The 22,774-nt window shown below is 36.2% G+C and overlaps 1 protein-coding gene across 6 annotated transcripts in view; it reads right to left on the bottom strand.

Moving 5' to 3' along the window:
* The window catches only part of APAF1 (apoptotic peptidase activating factor 1), a 128,024-nt gene that overhangs the window by 84,371 nt on the left and 20,879 nt on the right, over positions 1–22,774 (bottom strand). For 5 of the 6 annotated variants that reach the window (XM_006888505.1, XM_006888503.1, XM_006888504.1 and 2 more), the window contains exons 5-11: positions 20,188–20,300; positions 19,851–19,982; positions 17,115–17,353; positions 16,619–16,786; positions 15,765–15,896; positions 4,087–4,200; positions 3,477–3,661 (exon numbers count right to left, since the gene is read on the bottom strand). In XM_006888505.1, coding sequence (XP_006888567.1) covers positions 3,477–3,661; positions 4,087–4,200; positions 15,765–15,896; positions 16,619–16,786; positions 17,115–17,353; positions 19,851–19,982; positions 20,188–20,300 — 1,083 coding nt within the window. The remainder of the gene's footprint in view (positions 1–3,476; positions 3,662–4,086; positions 4,201–15,764; positions 15,897–16,618; positions 16,787–17,114; positions 17,354–19,850; positions 19,983–20,187; positions 20,301–22,774) is intronic. The other variant, XM_006888508.1, reaches the window with a different exon arrangement.

Below are 22,774 nucleotides of genomic sequence, written 5' to 3'. Positions count from 1 at the left end.
TAAAATTTAATTAAAAAAAAAAAGAAGAGGCTGTGGCACTACATGTGCATTTGCTAATGCGAGATGGATCCTGGCTGAATAACAGAAAAATGTCTATTTATGCTTTATTGACTATGCATAACAAGTTATGGCTGACATTGAGAAGAATGGGAATGTCAGAGCACTTAATTGTGCTCATGAGAAACTTATAACTAGACCCAATAGGCTGTTGTGTGAACAGAACAAGGGAACACTACATGGTATAAAATTTTTTAAAATCACCACCTCTTTTAAAAATAAAGATGCTATAAGCAAAATGAAATTCCTTTTTTTAACTAAAGCATTATACTATATAAACCATGATGAAAATGTACTTTAAAATTCTTCAGAGAAAAAAAGAATTTATTTTCTTAATATCTAAATTTACTAAACATCAACTAATCCATTTGCATGGGTATTAATATTATTTCTTATGGGTAAGAAGGTTACAAAAAATTAATGTACAGTTAAGACAGGGAAAAGATACTTGAACAGTCTTAAAGCATGTACACACACCCTAGTCAAAACTAAAACTTTATTTGATGATTTGGAATCTATTATTTCCCCAACGTTGGTCCAAAACAAACATTAAAAACTTGAAACAGTTTCTACTACACACAAAACAAACATAGTGATGGGGTATTTCTAATATTCCTTTTTATTTACCATTTAATCCAAGCTATAAAGCCAAAGTATTAAAATGATCCCCTCACCTACAAAATATTAACACAAATATATTTTTTTAAAAAACAAAACTAAACAACATTTATTTGATGAGATGGGGCATTGATCAACAGGAAATAATTCTATAGTATACAATGTTTATAAATGATTATACAAAACACAATGTATATGAAACATAATATTTATGAATGATTGTATGAAAACTAATTTTTTTAATAAAAAGATTTAATCTCTCAGTAAAAGTAATTATATAAATGGTATTGTACTTACTCCAAGGGTCAAAGATTTGGAGCTATATAGGCCTAAAGATAAACTTCTTATCACTCACTAGGTTTATAAACTCAGGCAAATTCCTGAACCCAATACATTTCTATTTTCATGCAAAATGGAGGTAAAGATATCTATTCCAAACACATAAAGATGCCACTGTTTATAATGTACTGCTGTCAAGTCAAAACTGACTCACAGCTGGCTTCCCATGAGATTTCTGGAGGTTGTAAATTACACAGGAGAGTATGAATACCTATTTTTAAAAAATCACCACCAATTAACCACATACAAATAAATCAGAATGAACGATGAAACGCAAAGGTAAATGTTACATGGAACTGCTAAGAAAATACTGACATTTACTAAAAGAGCTAAAATAAATAAGTATAATATGAAAACTAGGGGGAAAAACAGTTAAGTCCAATAAATAGCAAAGTTCAAAGGATTTAAGTTTTTAAAAATACTGTTTCCCCTTGATCTACCTACTCAGCTCCCTACGCAAATCTTAACTTGTTACAACAATAGTCAGAGAAAAAATAGAAAGTATTAGGTAAATAAACTATTTGTCAGAAAACCAAAAACTCCTTTAAACTTAAATCTTTATACAACTAAACACCTCCACTATAAAGGAAGAAAACTTTTCCAGCACGGAAATACAGCGTTCTTTGATTATGGCCTGCTGAAAAGCAGTTACAAAATACAGTTCTAACAGACTCTAACCATTCTATGAAAGAATATCACAAGTTGAAATGCAATTGAAATATAAGAGTAACAAAAAATAATTAATTCATGTAAGAACAAAAACTAAACCTAAATCCATTTTGACTAAATATAAGTCCATTTTGATTACTGGACCAACTCTTGACATTCTACTTGCAACACTAACGCAAACATCCTTCATTTACTCTTCCACAAACTTCTACTGCATACTGTGAGGGTTAAAGCTGTGTGTTAAACTGGCTGCTCATGAATCTCTGGTTTGGCGAGTTACAGTGTGGTCATTCCCTTCATGAAATCTGACAAAAGGTACTCACATCCAAAACTAGGTCTACTGGGAATATCTAATCAGAGGGCAAAAACAGCTACGGCTCCTCCTAGAGCACAATTAAGAAACAGCTACTGCCAATCCTGACCTGCCAGCAGGTTTTCCAGGGCTGTAAATTACACGGGATGAGATTGTCCACCATCGTTCTTCCCCAGAGTGACTGGTGGTTTCCAACAGGCAGAAAGTGTGACCTTGTGGTGAGCAGCACAACTCACAACAAACTATACCACCAGAGTTCCCTAATGAGGACTACTGTGGGAGGAAAAACAAGTAAAAAGAAAACCATCAGAAACTGTGACCAATATAATGATAGTGGGGAAACAGTCCTAGACTACAGGCAGATCCAAAAAAGCTTCAATGCGCTCAAAGGGACAACTAGGTCCATTATAGACAACAAAGTCCATAAATAAAAATTTCTTCTTCCCACTTTGGGAAGTTGGACTTAAAAGCTTACAAGTGGCCATCTAAGATACAACTACTTTGTCTCTGACATACCTACCCCCATTACCCCAATCACTGAATCAATCCATCTCATCGGGGTCTTCCTCTCTTGCGCCATCCCTCCACCCTCCCAAGCATGATGTCCTTTTCCAAGGACTGAACTGAGAAGAGTAAAGAAAAATCAAAGGCTTATGGAAAGAACTAGTCCCAGGACTAACAAATCACACAAACCACAGTGCTCACTAGTCTGAGACTAGACTAGATGGTGCCCTGTGAGGGTTAATACTGTATGTAAACTTAGCCTTGATTCTCAGTATAATCTAATTATCTACCATGTTGTTCATGACAGATGGTGGAGAGACTGAGATTGTTGACAGCTTCAGTTTGCTTGGCTCTACAATCAACACTCTTGGTACCAGTAGCCAGGAAATTAAAAGACAAACTGCACTGAGAGTCTGCTGTCAGAGACCTCTCCAAAGTACTGAAGAGCAATAACATCAGTCTGGAGTCTAATACAGGCCACAGTTACTTGCTATGCATCAGAGAGTTGGACAATGACTAGGGATGATAGAAGGAGAATTGATGCTTTTGAGCCTGGTGCTAGAGAAGAGTACTAAATGTACCATGAACTGCTAAGAGAACAAATAGGTTTGTTCTACAGAGCGTGAGACCAGACTGCTCCTTGATCTATTTCCCTAAAGATTACACCTAGAAAACACAAACTTGAGACTCCAAAGCTCATGAACCCACTACACTGCACTCCACTGAAAAAGTCAAGCATTTGGTACTAATATTTGAGATGGTGTGTCCAAATGCATTACAGGCAAGCATCTATTTCTAAGGACTCTTTGAGAAAAGAACTATTTTCCCATAACTTTTCAATATGTAAGAATGCTTATTAAAAGTTATAGCTCTGTTCAAAGTAGTTAAATCTTCCTGGAGTGAATTTCTTCATGATCTGAAAAATAATGACATAGTTAGTGCTTTATTCCTCTGGTTTCCTTCCTAACCTACATACATCCACTCCAGGTACAGCCTTCCATTATCGACCTCCTGCTTGGCCCGTAGCTTAGCTTGCTGATAAACTTCTGAAGCTTCCGGTTCACAGAGACCCAGCTGCACAATATTAGGAAATGGCTGTCGTCCAAGAAGGTGTCCATTTAAAGATAAAAACTCCTGAAAATTCTCACAGACTGTGCAATCCTGTGAACAAGATGAAAATCTCTTAGAAATATAACTAGAGCTAATATCTGACATTTTTCTGTTTCTGTGATCTTGTCACTTTATAGGCTGACAGACATTTTCTATATGAAATAAAATTGAAAAGCCAACCATTTATGGAAGAGATTATTAGAAATCTTCTGACTTTGGGAATGTAATATAAAAAAAAAAATCTTATTGTCAAAGTACTATTTTTTAACACATTGAAAACCACTGAACATTACTTTTTCAAACTTTAATCCCATCCACATTCCTATAACACCAGGTAAAAAGGTAGTAAAGAAACTCAAAATAATTAGGAAGATTATCTTTCTTTATTCTATTTTGCTCATTCTAACTATTATATCTAGAATTAAATATCAAAATAAAACATCCCATAAACATGTATTTTTCATATTAGTATATACCTTTTCATCCAATATATGTCTATATTCTACAAATTCATGAATCAGATGAGCAGGGCCTACAAGTTCTGTTTTTGCTTTAATCCAATCCAGGGAAAACATTAGAGCACACAGTTCCTTTAAAAAAAGAATAAAAGTAGGATTAGTAGCAGTGTTAGAGAGAGCTGAAATTTTTAACTATACTAGTACTATATTATAGGAAGACTATCCTAATACTGAAACTTAGCATATATCTACAGTTTAAGAATTCAAAAGAAGAAAGTGAAAAGTCACATATCAACAGTCCCAAAGAAACATAAAGTAGACCTAATATATTAATCAAAATATATTTTAGATAGATTAGAAATTTTTTAAAATACACATAAATACTTTTGTAACCATGGTTCAAAGATTTTTTAAAAAAAAAACAAGGTAGCACTTCAACATATTAAAAAAAAAAGTGGCTTCTGGTGGTTGACTAAATAGACCGAGACACAAATCTTTCAACAGACAGTGAAAAGTAAAGAAAAAGAGTTATGGATGATCATCCCGGCACCCTGAACTTGGGAGAAAACTACTGAGAGGAAAATTAGACATTGATTTAGGGAGGGAACTGAAGAGACAGATAAAGCAGATAACTGTGAAGGATACCAGTACCATACATCTGCTCTCAACTCTCTTTGCAGAGGCTCCTGGGAACCCTGCAGAGATCCAGAATTACAGCAGAGAGGCACCAGCATCTGGCTTACATCAAGTAAAAGGACAGAAGGAACTCCCTTTATCCTCTATTCACATTCGGGTCAACAGAGTGATCTTCTATCAGAAGAGGCAGGATTTCTGATTGCCACAAGGCAACTCTTCTGACAGGCTTACACCACTTTATATGTGGTGCTAGGAGTTCCTACACAAACACAGTGGTTCACAGCTCCCAGCAAACTCTGACTGTCTCTGCTGTAAAAGACACCAGTTCCTAAGCCTCCCAGGCCATATCCACCACTGGTCCCCTTTCCACACCAGCCCTGATATAGGCCTAGGAGCCTCATGCCACCCTAACCCATGACTCCACAGCCTCGTGCCAGGCTTGAACTTGCCTACCACACATAAGCTTAGTGGTTCAGAGAACCCAGAAAACACTGAATCCTTTTGTTAGGCAGCATCAGAGAAAGGCAATAGTTTATTAAGCCCCAGGACTAACTGCCCATTGCAGGCCCCATGACATAGTGGATTAAGTTATCCAGCCACCCTCCTCTACCACAAACAACTGAAATAAATACAAACACAACACCAGCACAAACATTAATTAAGATAAAGACATGAGCATTTCATCTGCTATCACACACTCCACAGAGGAAAGGAAGTTAAAGACTACAAACACAAAACTACCATAATGTCCCAGAGGCAACAGATAACTCCAAACTCTATGAAAAAAGCAAAGTATCATCCTCCCCAAAAAAAGAGATAAAATTACAGAATAAGTAGATTTTTCAAAATGAAGAAAAGCTGTTGGAGCTTTCTAATATTCAAAAGAATGATATTCAGGACTGAGGAAAAGTGAAAAAATTGCAAGAAACCAGAACTAAAAATTTTAAAAAGATAAAACTTTAAAATAATTTTAAAAATCAATGCAAGACCAAATAAACAAAACCAATGGAAAATTAGAAGCCACAGGAAAACAGGAAATTGAAATCCAGAACAACATCATAAAAATTTGAGAAAATAATAATTGTCTGTTTTAACAGTTTCAACCTCCTCGCCATCCATCATGATGTTGCCTATTAGTCCAGTAGTAAGTCTTTGTTTTCTTGACATTGAGATGCAATCCATATCAAAGCCTGCATCCCTTGATCTTCTGCCAAAAAGTGCTTCAAGTCTTCCTCACTCTCAGAAAGCAAGATTGAGTCATCTGCATTATGCAGGTTATTGATGAATCTCTAATCCTTATTCCATACTCTTCTTCATGGAGTCTAGCTTCTTGGATCATTTCCTCAGTACACATAATGAATAGGTATGAAGGCACAATAGAATCCTGACACACTCTCTTCTCAATTCTAAACCATGCAGTGTTCCCCTGCTCTGTTCACACAACAGCCTTCTGGTCAAGGTCCAGATTCTGCATGAGCACCATTAAGTGCTCTGGGACTCCCATTCCTCTCAATGCCAGCCACAACTTGTGATCTACACCATCAAATGCCTTTGCAGTCAATAAAGCACAAATTCTTCTAGCATTCCTTCCTTTCAGCCAGGATCCATCAACATCAGTGATGATATCCCTGACGCCAAAGCATCTCCTAAATCCCACTTGACCATCTGGCAGTTTCCTATCTTTGCACTGTTTTAACCATTTTGGAATGATTTTCAGCAGTATTCTGCTTGCATATAATATTAATGATATTACTCAACAGTTTCCACATTCAGTTGGATCACCTTGCTTGGGAATGGGAACAAATATAGATCTCTTACAAAGTCAAAACCAGACCAGGAGCAGACTGTAGGTCAGATCATCAATTACTTGCAAGTTGAAATAGAGGCAGAAGAAAATTAAAATATGTCCACTGGAGCCAAAATATGATCTTGAGTCAATTCCATCTGAATTTCAAGATGATCTTAGGAATAGGTTTGAGGCACTGAACACCAGTGATTGAAGACCAGATGAGGTATGAGATGATATCAAGGATAACATCCATGTAGAAAGCAAAAGGTCATTATAAAAACAGAAGTTGAAATGGATGTCAGAATAGATTCTAAAAACTGCACCAGAGTATCGAGAAGACAAAACAAAAGGAGAGCATGTCAAAGTAAAAAAACTGAACAGAATTTCAAAGCGTGGCTCGGGAGGACAAAGCAAAGTATTACAATGACATGTGCAGAGAGCTGGAATTGGAGTATAAAGAGGGAAGAACTTGTTCTATATTTCTCAAGCCAAGAGGACTGAAAAGCAAATTTGAGCCTCATAATACTGAAAGATGCTTTGGGCAATGTATTGAATGACTAGCAGGTATCAAAAGAAGATGGACAGGGTACACAGAATCACTGTACCAGAAAGAATCGATCGACACTGAAAAATTTCACAAGTACCATAGGAACTTATGCCAGTGGAGGAGGAAGTGGAAAATGCATTGAAGGCATTGGCAAAAAATAAGCCCCCAGGAATTGATGAGATACCAACTGACTTGTTTCAATTAATCGCTGCAGCCTTGGATGAGCTCACCAGTCCATGCCAGAAAATTTGGAGAACAGCTGTCTTGCCAACACATTGAAAGAAAACAGGAAGAAATTTATTTTTTAAAAAAATGGCACCTAGAGAAGATGGCGCTGAAAGCAAAGAAGGAAGTCCCTACCCTTCCCAAAACTGAAGCCAAAGCAAAGGCATTAAAAGCCAAGAAGGCGGTCCTGAAGGGCATCTACAGTAAAAAGAAAAAGAAGGTCCACATGTCACCCACCTTCCGGCGGCCTAAGATGCTGAAACTCTGAAGACAGCCCAAATATCCCCAGAAGAGCGCCCCCAGGAGAAACAAGCTTGACCACTATGCCATCATCAAATTTCCCCTGATCACTTAGCCAGCCATGAAGAAGATAGAAGACAACAACCCACTTGTGTTCATTGTGGATGTCAAGGCCAACAAGCACCAAATTAAACAAGATGTAAAGAAGCTCTATGACACTGATATGGCTAAGGTCAACACTTTGAGTAGGCCTGATGGAGAGAAGAAGTCTTATGTTTGACTTGCTCCTGACTATGATGTTTTGGATGTTGCCAACAAAATTGGGATCATCTAAACTGACTCCAGCTGGCTAATTCTAAATACAAATTTTTCTAACAAAAAAAAAGGGCACCTAGAAAATTAAGCAATGAATACCGTATTGGAACAGATGAAGGAAAGAACTGTTTAAATCAACATATGATTAGTTAGGCATTATACATATGACAAGAGCTCAGAATAAGAGGTACACTGCAAAGAGGACTGGTGGAGGGGTAGGGAGGTAATTGTGCAACAATGAACGAATATTAAAAAAAGTGAACTGGGGATTGGGGAAGGGAGGGAGAAAGAGTAATATGTTCAACAATGAATGAGTGAAAATCTAACTTTTCTGTAAACTTTTGTTAAAACCACAATTAAAATATAAATTTTATTAAGAAATGAAATTCTTAAAGATTTACTGGAAAAAATCTTCCAAGGTATTATGAAAAATGAGGAAAATATATATTCAAGAAGCTGAGTGAACAAGCAGGACAAATCTCAAAAGAAAAACACAAAGATATGTCAAAATTAAATTCTCCAAAACCAAAGATAAAGACATAACATGGACAACAGCTCAAGAAAAATGAAGAGTTACCTACAAAGGAGATTTAAAAGACGAAGGGCCAATTCCTCAGGAGAAACCATGCTGGCAAGAATGCAATGAGATGACACATGTAAAATTCTCAACCAAGAATCCTATACCCAACAATACTGCCCATCAAATAAGACCATGAAATTAGGACATTCTCAGGAAAGCAGAAAGTCAAGGTATTCATGAAAGAAGACCAACTTCACATACTAAAAAATACTAATGGCAGTTCTTCACACAAAGACAGCACAGAAGATGGAACATATAAAAACAAAACAGAAAAAGAACAGCAGTAAAACCAGGCCTATCATTGTTTTTGTTAAGTGCCGTAGAGTTTTAGATGATGACTCATAGCGAACTCTATGAACTAAAGACCTGAACACTTGTATAACTTTCATCGTTTCTCCACGTTCATAGAGTTTCCGGAGGCAAGCTATTTCAGAAACGGATGCCACTCCTGCTTCCAAGTTTGCTTTAATTGGGAATCTCCACCAAACACTGTCCACCATAGGTAACCATTATCACATTTAATACATCAGTGTCACAGTGCTTAACATCACAGCAACCATGACTTACCTCTGTACAGCAAATGAACAGACCAGTGCAATACTACGCCGATCATTAAGTAAACTTAAAGTGGATGGATTAAATGCAACACTCAAGATAAAAAGTACCAGAATGACTAAGAAAACAACATCAATAAGATGTCTATAACAGGCATATCTGAGGCATAAAAATTAAGAAAGAATAAAAATCAAAGGTGAATGAAAAAAAGGCATCAAGGAGGTGGTAATTAAAAAAAAAAACACCAAACACACAGGACTGGCATCTACTTCCTAAAGAACATGCCTCTTGAAACTCTAAGAACTTTGATAAATGTCAACAGTTGTAGAGGAGCTTCAGGCCTTTTGTTCATAGGGTCGCTATAAGTCGTGCTCGACTTGAAGACAATCAACAACATCAACATTAATCTCTTATAAAATAGCCTTCTACCAGTGTAAAAGACAAGACATTATATAATGATTAAAGAAAGGGTCAAAAGAACAAGAGGATAATTATTATTACTATCTGTATACCAAATGATTGAAGGGTAATGAGGCCCATTTAAGGAATAAGGTGCATCTGATTCAGGCCATAGTTTTTCCAATTACTTGCTATGCATCTGAAGAACTGATGCCTTTGAGTTCAGGTGTTAGAGAAGAGCACTGAACGTCTTATGAACAGCCAGGAGAACAAAGAGACATGTCTTGGAAAGGGTGCAGCTAGAGTGCTCTTTGGAGGCAAGAAAGACATACTTTGGGCATTTTGCTAGGAAGGGTTATTCTTCGAAGAAGGACATGATGCTAGGAAGGGTGCTGGGTCTGTGAATGAGAGCAAGACCATCAATCAGGTGGATTAACATGGTGACTGCTACAATGGGCTCTTGCATGTCAGGAAGTATGAGGATGGCACAGGATAAAGTAGGGTTCAGATCTTTTGTTTGTAGGGTCCGTATGAGTCATACTCAACTGCCCCTAACAACAACAACAAACAACAACATGCACTGAATAATACAGCTGCAAATTACACAAACCAAACTTTAAAAGATTTGAAAAAAGAAGCAGACAAACCAAAATAGGAGACTTCAATACAACACTCTCAATGCAGGATAGAATAAAGTGGAACAGAATTCAACAAAGACACAGCAAAACGAAACTATACAATTAACCAGACTGACCTCATACAGAACACTCCACCCAATAAGACTTCAATATACACTCTCCTCTAGTACACACAGAACATTCTCCAGAACAGACTTTTTGTTAGGTAACAGAGCAAGCCTAGATAAATTAAAAACCCCTGAAATAACACAAAGCATCTTCTCAGACCACAGTGCTATAAAAATAAAAATCAACAACAGGAAGACTGAAGGGGAGAAAAACATGAAATATCACCTCACTTCAATACAAAAACTAATGATAATGAAGGAAGACATTCTAGTTACATCAAAGTTATTACAAAAATAAATAAGGCCCTAGGGATTGATGGAATACCAACTGACATGTTTCAACAAACAGATGCAGCTCTAGACATACTTACTCACCAGTCTATGCCAAGAAATTTGGGAGACAGCTACCTAACCAAGTTACCGGAATGGATCCCTAATTGTTCCCATCCCCCCCCAAAAAAAGGGGATCCAATAGAAAGCGGAAATGATCTAACAATATCATTAATATCACACACAATCAAAATGCTGCTGAAGATTATTCAAAAACAGTTACAACAGTACATCAATAGAGAACAGAAGAGGTCATGGCACCAGGGATAGCACTGCTACTGTCAGATGAATCTTAGCTGAAAACAGGGATACTAGAAAGATGTTTATCTGGGATTTATTAACCATGCAAAGCCATCTGACTGCATAGATTCTTAACAAACTAATGAATAACATTGAGAAGAATGAGAATCCAAAACACTGAATGAACTGTGCTCATGCAAACCTACACTTAGACCAAGAAGCTGCAGTCTGAACAGAACAAGGAAACACTGTATGGTTCAAAATCAGGAAAGATATGCATTAGAGTTGTATCCTTTCTCCATGTCTGTTCAAGCTATATGCTGAGCAAACCATTTGAGAAGTTGGATGATATGAAGAACAATGTGGTATCCGGATCAGAAACTCATCAATAACCTCAATTAAGCAGAAGACACAACCTTGCTTGCTGAAAGCAAGAGAACCCAAAACACTTGCTGTAGATCAAAGACTAAAGCCTTGATTATGAATTGCATCTCAAACTCTAGGAAACAAAGATCCTCACAACTGGACCAATAGACAACATCATGATAGATGGAGAAAAGATTGAAGTTGTCCATTATTTCATTTTACTTGGATTTACATTCAACATTCATGGTAACAATGTAAAGAAATCAAAAGGTATATTGGCAAAATTTGCTGTTAAGGATCTCTCCAAAGTACTAAAGAGGTATGAACCTCAGTTTAAAGACTAAGCTATGCCTGATCAAAGCCACTCTTTTCCTTTACTTCCCATGCATGTGAAAGTTAGACAGTGAATAAGGATGACAGAAGGATGTATGTTTTTGAGTTGTTGGAGAAGAGTATGGATACCCCACAGGCTGCCAAAAGACTAAGTAAATCTGTCTTGAAGAAAGTACAACCAGGGTGCTCTTTAGAGGAAAGGATGGTGAAACTCTGTTTCATATATTTTGACAAAGTTGTCAGGAGAGTTCAGTTACTGGAAAAAAACTATTAAAGAGATGCAAATCTCAGCAACTAAAGCAAAGTTCACAGGAGAGCAAACAACAAATGCTAGCAAGGATGCTGTGAAACTAAAAGTCTCGTATCCTGCTGAGGAAGAACGCAAAGTGGTATAACTACTATGGGAAGAAGTTTGACATTTCCTTAAAAAGTTTAAAGTAAAAGTACCATTTGATCCAGCTATTATTTCACAACTAGAAATATACTCTAAAGAAAAATAAGCTGTGACAGAAACAGATATACACACTTTCATGTTTACTAGAACATTATTCACAACAGCAAAGAGAGGGAAATAACCCAAGTCCTCATCAACAAATGAACAGAGAACAAAACTACATTATATTCATGTAATAGAATACTATGCTATACTGGAAACCAATGAATAATTTGTTAAATATTACACAACATAAATTAATCTAGAGGAGATTATGCTAAGTGAAATAAGTCCGTCAAAAAAAGGACACAAAAAAGGCTACAGCTTCTTCTAAACCCAGCTTGTATTTCTGGTAGTTCTCTCTTGTACTCTTCCAGTCATTTCTGGATAATGTTCAGCTGAATTTTGCTTGAGTGCGTATTAATAATGTTGTTCAGTAATTTCCAAACTGCCAAGTCACCTTTTTTTGAGAGTGGGAATAAAACTGAATCTCTTTCAGTGAGCTGTCCTCCATATTTCTTGGCACAACCTGATGGGCATGCCCAGGGCAGCATCTGTTTGTTGAAATACATCAACTGGTATTCTATCAATTCCTGGTTCTTTGTTTTTTATCATTCTGTTTTTCGCCAATTCCTTCAAAGCAGCTTGAATTTCCTCCTTCATCACTACTGCTTCTTAATCAGATGTTGTTTGATGAAATGCTTCTGTGTCAGCGAATTTTTTTCTTTTGGTATACTGTCTCTGTATACTCCTCCCATCTTCTTTTAATGCTTCCTGGATAGCATACTTAAGTATCACAACTCGAGGTTTGAATTTGTTCCTTTAGTTCCTTCAGCTTAAGATGTCGAGCGAGTTTGGACCTTCTGATTTTCTGAATTCAGCTCTTTGCACATTTCATTATAATACTTTGCTTTGTCTTCCCCAGCTGCCCTTTGAAATCTTCTGTTTAGCTCCTCGACTTCCTGCTTTCTTCTCTTTGCTGTGACTTCTCACCTCTTTGGTGCAATACTCAGTCTCTTCTGACATCCATCTTGGACTTTCTTTCTCCTCTCATTTAGGACAGTTACCAATGAGGAGGTGTGGCAGAAGTAGCAAATTAACTGATAAACAATGAACACTTCTTGAGATGGAGGAAGGAAAGGACAATGAAGAATAAATAGATGATCACATATTGTATGTACGTGGTGTTATGGAACAGAAGGTACATGAATGATTGGGGGGGGAACCAAAAACAAATGAAAAATTTTAAAAATTTAACTACATAAAATGTCATACAAATTCAATATAGGAAAAAACGTACGACAGACATAGCTTCTTCACATTGGGAAATTCTAACAAAACAATATGAAAAAGATAAAATAGTAATAGAAAAGTAAAGACAATAGATAAGTATCAATTCAAAAAATATATATAATGGCAAAAAAAGTCCCTGTAATGAAATCAAAAGATCAAAAGGAATAACTAAGAATAGTTGCTGGAATCAGAGCACTATTGTATCCTGCTGACTATAATTAAATCAGAGGAAAAACAATGTTTACAAACACTGTAAGTAAATCAGTATAAAATAAAAATTTGATTAAAAAAAATTAGAGCAACCTCTCTGTAGTACCACTTGGCAATCTATGTTGAAACTTAAACTGTACAGGACATTTGACCCAGAAATTCTACTTAAATAATATATCCTAAGGACATACTCATATGACTATTCTTAAACAATCTAATTGTCCAAACTAAATTATTATAATAGTTATATAATGAAATAGTGTACATCTTTCAAATTTATATTAATCTACATAAACTGACATAAAAAGATGACCATTAAATAAAATGAATTTTAAAAAAGCAAGTTATCAAATGATTTCTGTAGAATATCAAGTTCTTATTGGAAACCAGAATTGGTAGAAATGAGATGGAAGAATCCCTGAATGTAATGCCATGAAATCATCTTCAAATGAACAACAATTTAGCTCAAATAAAAAATATATGCCTTGAGCACTGCATATTAAAAAAGATATTAGCAACCCTAAAGTACAGATTAGAACTTTAAAGGGTAGAGAACATAAGTTGGCAGTGGTGAACCAACAGAGACAGAGACAAGTGTCATACTGTGAAACAGGTCATCACTGTCCATGAACTGTACAACTAAAAATTGTACAAAGGTATGTTTTTCATTTTCATATGCCCTATAAAACACTCATTTCCATTTTAATTGCATTTTAAAGCACAAATGTTTACGTCTTAGCCATAAAATTACCTAGAAAACTATAGGCATATCACTAACAATGCTTATCTTCTGAGTTTTTTGTTGTTTTTTTTTTTCAAACTAAGCTTTTTCACTGAAAATAAATTATCATCTTTATAATCTGAAAGAAAAGTTTAAAATATACAAAGAAGAAATTGAGTTCTGCCTCATCATCATATAATATCATAAAAAGATGCATTGACAAAGCAATTACAATTCTAGGAATTTTCCACAGATGTAGTATCAGTGGAATGACAAAACAAGATTGTTCATTTCTGCATCATAATAGCAAACAAACAACCGAAACCCATTTCAATGCTCAAAAAGTAGAATGTGGTTAACTAACTTGGGCACAGATAATTATTTTGGAACATCATCGTTCCAGTGTGGATTATTCAGTGTAAACTATGCTAAGTGAAAAAAAGCTGGCTACAAAACGAGCATCATTTTTATAATAAAAAATAGGGGGAAATCACTAATGTAAATAACATTTTATAAATATTATTAATAAGTATATCAGAATTAATGTACTGAAATTTATAACCACACCACCAAACCAAACTTGCTCCTCCTACAACTTCCCATCTCAACTCATAGCAACTTCATTCTTTTTGTAGCACAAGCTTAGTATCATCTTTGTCTTTTTTTTTGGGGGGGGGGGGGGGGGGGTTTTTTAAATTTTTCTTTTTTTTTTATTTTTTGTGGTTGTTTTTTTGGTTTGTTTTGGTTTTTTGGTTATTTTACTTTCTTATAAATATACATCAAGGCCATCAGATAATCCTACCAATTCTACCTTCACCTCATCATTTTCTTTCTCTGCCCTCTTTTTTGCTTCTTCTGGGCACATACTATCCTGACATACAATAAATATATGCTTATTGTCTGTTTCTCTCCAGAATATAAGCTCTACAAAAGAAAGGACTTTGTGTCTGTGCTATTTCCTATTAAAAAGAACAATTTCACACAACATAATGAGCACTCAATAAATATTTGTTGATTTCATGAATAAATTTTTCCATATTCTACTTCTCACAGCATTAAAAATAAAGAAATAAGGGAGCTCTGGTGGTCTAGTGGCAAGAAGCTGCACTGCAATCGCAGAAGTGTGAGGTTCAAATCCACCAGATGCTCTGCTGGAGAAAGAGGGGCAATCTCCTCCTGTACCAGTCAGATCTGATTTGACGGTACACGCACACAAAATAATAAAATAAAATAAATATAGGAAGGCCACTCCTAGTATAATTATAGAAAGTTCATTTACTGCAGATACTAAAACAAACAAACAACAACAAATACTGCTGATTCTCAATTGATGTGTTATAGAGAACAGCTCCACAGGGATTTTCTTGGCTAGACTCTATACAGAAGAAAATCACCAAGTCTTTCTTTCTTCACTGGGTAACTTTAAACTGTCAACTTGTATATTAGTGATCAAATGATATTGGTAACCACCACTCAAGGACCTTTTTCCTAATTATGAAGATTTTTTTTTCCTTTAAGGAACTCTTGTGACACAGCATACAGCATGCTGCACTGCTTACTGAAAAATCACTGGTTCTCTAAAGGAGAAAGAAGGGCAGTCTCCTGCTGTTGAGATTTACAGACTCAGAAACCCAATGGAGGGTCACTGAGTTCAAACTGATTCCATGGCAATACGTTAGGGGACTTTTCAGTCAGGGGACAAAAGTGAGACAAAATTATTTTTAAAAGCATCATCTTACTTTGTGCATGTTGGCACTGGCCATGTGACAGGCCAGAAAGTTGTACCAGTACATGCAGTCCTCTTGATCAGGTGAAAGAGTATGAAGCTGGCGATGCCTCTGGAACTGAGTAATCATCTTCTTATGCAGATCCTGAAACCCAAATGACATGATCTTCAGGTAGATTTCTTTACAGAGAAGAATTTACTTACAGAGAAACCCACGTCAAAGGGGAGAAATAAACTCATAACCTACGCAGCATAACAACTCTAACTTCTAAAGCTCTTTAGAATCTCCCCATATGACAGCCCAAATAATAAAGGAAAAAATTAGTAACTTTACAGTAGGAAGACCAGGCAAACCTGACTTTATCCAAGTGATCAAAGTTAACAACTACCATGAAAACTCACTGACATCATGTACCTCACTTCCTAATGCAATGGACAGAAAAGGGCAAAAATGCATCACTTAAATCTTACCATGAGAAAACATCAGAAATTCAAATCAAAAGATATTATACAAAATAAATGGCCATAGAACAAAAGCTACATTAAAGCCAAAGGAAACATCTAGGAATTTTCACAGTTTAGATGAGCTTAAAGGAAAATGACAACGAAGGAAATACGGTAATTGCATGCAATATGGAATCTTGATTTGGATCTAGACCAAAAAAAGGACTGGATTCAACTGTACTGCATCAATGCTAATTTTCTGTCTTTCTTTGATGACTATATTGTAAGAACATAAGCTCTAGGGCAAGTTAGGTCAAGGATATGTTCATAGAAATACTCTGTAATATTTTTCTTATATCTGTAAGTCTAAAGGTACATCAAAATAAAACATTTTCTAAAAGAATATATAAAAGCTACAAGTACCTGAAGCTGGTTGCGATTCTTCTCTGTAAGGAAATCTACCTGAAGATCATGCAAATAATAACGAAATGACTTTCCATTCCTATCGCAGAATAGCAGAGACTTATTCACAAACTCTTGCAGTATGTCTTCAACTTCTTCCGTTTCCATATCCCAGAGAATACATAATACCTAAGAATCATTTAAAGCATAAGTAGAACCACCAGGATTGTAAACAACACCCACACACATGCACACACATCATCTCCTAATGTCCAACTCTTCAATAAGATAGAAAAAAAGGAGAGCTTCACCAGAAACAATGGAAGAAACATAATCACAGGTTCAACACAGAGTCCTTACAGACACTAAGAACTATGTGACTTCTGCACCTTCCATCTGATCACCCTTTTCACATGGATCTTCTAATATCCTCTGTAACAATTTCCTCTTATCTTTAAAATTATATACTATAAATAACCAGTGATAAGGCCCTAGAGATTGTTAGTCCTTCTATTACCTGTGCAGGCACTTTGACATCCTTTTGAAGGATAGAAAGATCTGTGTAATAATTCTTCATGTCCTCTCTGAGCATTTCAACACTTATAGACATAGCTTCATCCAGAGCCTCATAATCATAAGATGAAGATTTCCTGATTCTCTTAAATTGCTTATTCTGAAGCTGCCTGAGGTAGTACTCCCAACGATTGGGAAAATCACGTAAAAGTGCACCAATTAAAGACACAACAAGAGGAGAACCTAAAAGAAAAAGCAGTCACTGTGTTATGACTATTTTACTTTAAGTGACACGTAAAAATATTTGTAACTCTTGGCTTCACTTATAGGCATATTTATTCTAAGAAACTATTGTTGTTGTTATGTGCCGTCGAGTCATTTGCGACTCATAGTGACCCTATGTACAACAGCCCTAAAGCGTGCTCTATCCTGTGCCAATCTCACTGCCTCTGACACACCCATCCCGATTACCCCAGTCACTGAATCAATCCACCTCATAGAGGGTTTTCCCCTCCTGCGCTGTCCCTCTACTCTACCCAGCATGATGTCCCTCTCTAAAGACCTGTCTCTCCTTACAACATGTCCAAAGTATGTCAGACAAAGGCCCAGAATCCTTGCCTCCAAGGAGCAGCCTGGTTTAACCCTCTCTAGGATGAATCTGTTTGTTTTCTTGGCAGTCCATGGTACATTTAATACTCTTCTCCAGCACCACAGCTCAAAGGCGTCAATTCATGGCCTGTATCAGGTGCACCTTAGTCTCCAGAGAGACACTGCTGCTCTTGAGTACTTTAGAGAGGTCCCTAACCGCAGACTTTCGCATCACAATATGTTTTTTGATTTCCTGGCTACTGGTGCCAAGAGTGCTGACCGTGGAGCCGAGCAAACTGAAGCTGTGAACAATCTCAATCTCTTCGCCATCCATCCTGATGCTACCGATTGGTGCAGTGGTGAGAATTTTTGTCTTCTTGACATTGAGCCTCAGTCCATATTGAAGGCTGCAGTCCTTGACCCTCTGCAGTAAGTGCATGAGGTCCTCCTCAGTTTTAGCGAGCAGGGTTGTGTCATCTGCATAACGCAGATTGTTGACAGATCGTCCACCAATCCTAATGCCACACTTCTCCTCATAGAGCCCAGCCTCTCGGATAATCTGCTCTGCATACAGGTTGAAAAGGTATGGAGATAGGACACATCCCTGGCGTACACCCTTCCCAATTTTGAACCATGCAGTGTTGCCTTCCTCTGTTCTGACGACTGCCTCTTGGTCCAAGTATAGGTTTCGGATTAGCACAATTAAATGTTCTGGGATTCCCATTCTTCTCAAAGTTAGTCACAGTTTGTTATGATCCATGCAGTCAAATGCCTTTGCATAATCAATGAAACACAGACAGACATTCTTCTGGTATTCTCTGCTTTCAGTTAAGATCCATCTAACATCAGCTACAATATCCCTAGTACCACGACCCCTTCTAAACCCAGAAAGAAAATATCAGAAATAGGAAAATATTAGAAAATATCAGAAATAGGAAATATTTAAGAGTATTCATCACAGTATTATTTAAAATAATGAGAAATTTTAAACAATGTATAAAACATCCAATATTTGAGAAATGTTTGAATAAATTAAAATACACGTGATACATGCTAAATTTAGGTTTCCAAATATATTAAATTGCATAGAAAAATCCTAATGATATGCTAACTTAAAAGTGAAAGACTAAAAACTATATATAGAGATAACATATAAACATATATAGTCACATAATCCCAATATTCTAAAAAATGATTAAGTTCATTAAAAACTGGATAAAATAGTCTCATGATGCTAGTAACTAACCAATTATGGATAACTGTCACTTTCTCCTTAGTGTTTCAAACATTTTTAAAATAGTTATATATCACCTTGATAACGGCTATAAATCAAGTCTTTTTTCTAAGGTTTGGAATATTTTACAAGTCTTAACCCAAAACTAAATATCTCTGTGTTGGTAGAAAGAAAAAGAAGTTCTAAGTGTATGAAGAGGAGAAAGAATTTTAAGGATTCATAAATTTGACTACATAAGAATTTTTATCATTTTTATATAAATGACACTAAAAATCAAATTTAAAGTCATACAAAAAACTAAAATAATGTGTGAGAACAAAAACCTTCAATAGTTAGAGTATCTAAAAATATTTAAATTCCAAAAGTAGAGGGAAATCAAGAGTAATTTTTTTTTTTTAACTTTGGAAGTATTTAGTTTCCTATTTCACTAAACAGCAAAATGGGTAAAAAATATAAAACAATAAAAAAGAATTCTAAAAGTTTAAAAAGCTCAAGGAAAAATATCCCAATGAAAACAAAAAAACTTAATTTTGCTAACAAAAAATGCAAATTAGGGAAATGCCAAGGTTTACTTTTTACTTTTTAGTTTTTTAATTTTCATAAAATAGGAGCTTAAAAAACCAAAACAATTTCTGTCTTTCACTAATTTTTCACTCTTTGACAGCAGATGTCACATTTTCATCTCACCTCTCTTCCTAGCAAGGTTGCTAGCACACCATGTGTGTTTATTAAATATTTTTGAGTAAACATATTATCATAGCAACATGTATCTTTTAAAGGATTAAGGACTTTAAAATACTTAATATCTTAGAAAATATTGTGGATACACATATAATAAATATCATATACATTAGTTTAATTTACAAAACAGAATAAACATCTCCAGAACCTCCTGATACATAAAATAAGTCACTATACCTTTACATTCTCTTATAATACTATGAGCTTGTTCTGGCAAATCTGCTTTCTTCATATTAACAAAAAGGGATAAAATTTCCAGTCCTTTTTCCTTTCCTAAGCCACTCTCCACAGGAACAACATATTTAGGGCCTGTAACAAAAGTAAGACAGGAAGTAATTCAGTATATCATACACATCTGTTCCTTTAAAGATTACAGCCCTGGAGATACTATGGGACAGGTCTATTCTGTCCTAAGGGTCACCATGAGTCAAAACTTGACATGCAAGCAATAACATATTTAAATATAATTGAATTAAAATACAAAGGTACAAAAAAGCAAATTAACAATCCTTACCCATTACTGAATCTGTAACACTCTTGTCTCTGGTAGTAAGAAGAATTTGACATTGATTGTCAAAAGCTTTTAAAACCCAAGAATCCCAAATGTCATCTAAGATCAAGAGAGACCTAATTCAAAAGCAAAAACAAACAGACAAAATAAACTGCAATGAGTCACTAACAGCATTTCTTTTATGTTTCCTTTAAAAATATAATGCTAAGGAGTTGTGGTGGAATAGATCCTTCTGGTGTTGTGCTAAATGATGCCACTAGGGTGTTCTAAACTCTAAAAAAATGCAAAGAAAATAATAAAAAAGAATTAGATGTTTAGTTGAAAGTTCCTCCCACTTTCTTTGCTATACCCTTTTCGCAATATGCTGTTTTAAATGTGAAGTGAAAATCAGAGACTTTTCACTTTCCTGTGCTGTGGTTAAAAGATAGTACCAATAAAAAAAAAAAAAAGATAGTACCAAGTCAACCATGTCTCACAGGGATCCCATGAACAAGGGATCTGAACTCTGTCCTCTCCTCTGGCATCTTCATCATTTCTGATATAACTGAGCCCATTGTTACAGTCTGTGTTACTGTGTCAATCCATCTTGTTGAGAGTGTTCCACTGACCCTTCATCTTTCCAAGTATGATGTCCTTTTCTAAGGATTGACCTCTCCTAACAACACGCCCAGAATAAGAGACGAAGTTCCACCATCTTTGCCTCCAAGGAGAACACTGGTTGCACTTTTCCCAAGACCTATTTGTATTTTTGGCAGTTCATGGACTATTCAGTACTCTTCCTCAACACCATTACTAAACGGTATCCATTCTTTGATCAACATTAGTCACTCTCCAACTTTCAGATGCTTAACAAGTAACTGAAAAGATATGGCCTGATTCAGCTGCACCTTAGTCTTTAAACTGACATCATTGCTTCTTAACTCCTTAGAGAGGTCCTTAACAGCAGATTTACCCAATGCAATATGTCTTCTGATTTCCTGACTGCTGGTACCAAGGATGTTGATTATGGCTCCAAGCAAGACAAAATCATTAACAATGTCAATCTTTCTCCATCTATAATGATATTGTCTATGACGCCAGAGGTCCTTTTGCCTTCTTGAGGTTGAGATGTAATCCATATTGAAGGTGGTAGTCTTTGATTTTATGCAGCAAGCATTTCAAGTCCTCTTCACTTTCAGTAAGGAAGGTTGCTGTATCCTTTCTTCCTACCCATCCAATCTGTATGCAGAGCATTTCATTCGAAAGGCTGAATTTTATAAAGAAGAGTGTGGCATCAGGACTCTTAGAAGATACATCAACAGCCTGTGATAACACAGGTTTGCTTGCTGAAAGCAAAGAGAATTTGAAACTTTCCTCATACCATCCTAAATTAACAATTAATAAGATCCTTCATACCTTACAAAAAGAACACCATGTAATCATGTTGTTTCTGTGTACATCAGAACTGAGCCAAAGCGGACCCTCCAACAGGTTTTCAGAGGCAGTGAATCGCATGAGGAGAATGAGCCCATGTTTCTCCTGCACAGCAGCTGGCTCATCTGAACTGTGGACTCTAGCAATGGCATAATTCCTTAGCTCTAAGCCTCTAAAGCTCTGGTACCATGCGATTGGCACAGGACAGAGCGGAGTTTAGGGCTGTTGTACATAGGGTTGCTATGAATCACAAGTGACGCGATGGCACATAACAACAACAACAACAACAATTAACAATAATTTAGTTCAACCTTATCTAGGTCTAAAAAAGAACTACCCAAGTAATGGAATTTCTTAATTCAGTCTTAAAAACCAAAACCAAACTGGAAATGGGTCCAGGTTAGAATTAGAATGACTCAATCAAATACCACAGATTTTTGGCAATTTGACCTGTAAAACTGGCTATTTTATATGAAAGCTAGTATTGTCACTGAGTATCACTGAGTTGGAAACGATTCATAGCTGACCTTCCAGTGGGTTTTCAGAGGCAATAAATCTCACAAGAGGAGACAACCCAACTTCCCCCCACAGAGCTAGTGATGGATTCAAACTGCATACTTCTGAGTTGTAAGCCTCATTCCTTACCAGTAAGCCACCCACAGCTGACACTCCAGCAGGTTTTCAGAGGCACTTAATTGCCCAGGAGGTACTTCCTCATCTTTTTCCTGTGGTGTAGCTGGTGGATTCAAACCATGTACCTTTGCACTGGCAGCATAATTCCCTCAGCCTTATCATGGCTGCCATATTTTCCCAAAAGGAAGTCACTCTTATTTTCCCGAAGGGAAGTACAACAAAGCTACTGACTGGCAAGAAAGCGGGAATGATTGATGATCTGAATCCTTTTCTTTTCATGAAAATGGATACCAAGGGATGGCTAGTGGAAGGGTCTGGAAGAGTAAAAAGGAAAAGGGAGACTCTCTACAGTGCAAATGTATCAGAATACCTGGGGGCTTTCTCCAAACACTACTCTTCTCTCCTATAGTATTTTGGCATTACTCCTATTACGAATTTGAGAATTACTGCCACACCTAGGTCCTTTCACATACTGAAGTACATGGTTATTCTCTTTACGTAAACTTGAACATCTTTATTAAAAGTTCAAAAACACTATCTACTT

The sequence above is a fragment of the Elephantulus edwardii genome, unplaced genomic scaffold (genome assembly GCF_000299155.1).
Source record: "Elephantulus edwardii isolate Elephantulus edwardi_28Jun2011 unplaced genomic scaffold, EleEdw1.0 scaffold00068, whole genome shotgun sequence".
Classification (NCBI taxonomy): domain Eukaryota; kingdom Metazoa; phylum Chordata; class Mammalia; order Macroscelidea; family Macroscelididae; genus Elephantulus; species Elephantulus edwardii.
Note: the sequence above shows the minus strand (reverse complement) of the source record. Positions and strands in the feature narration are given on the sequence as shown.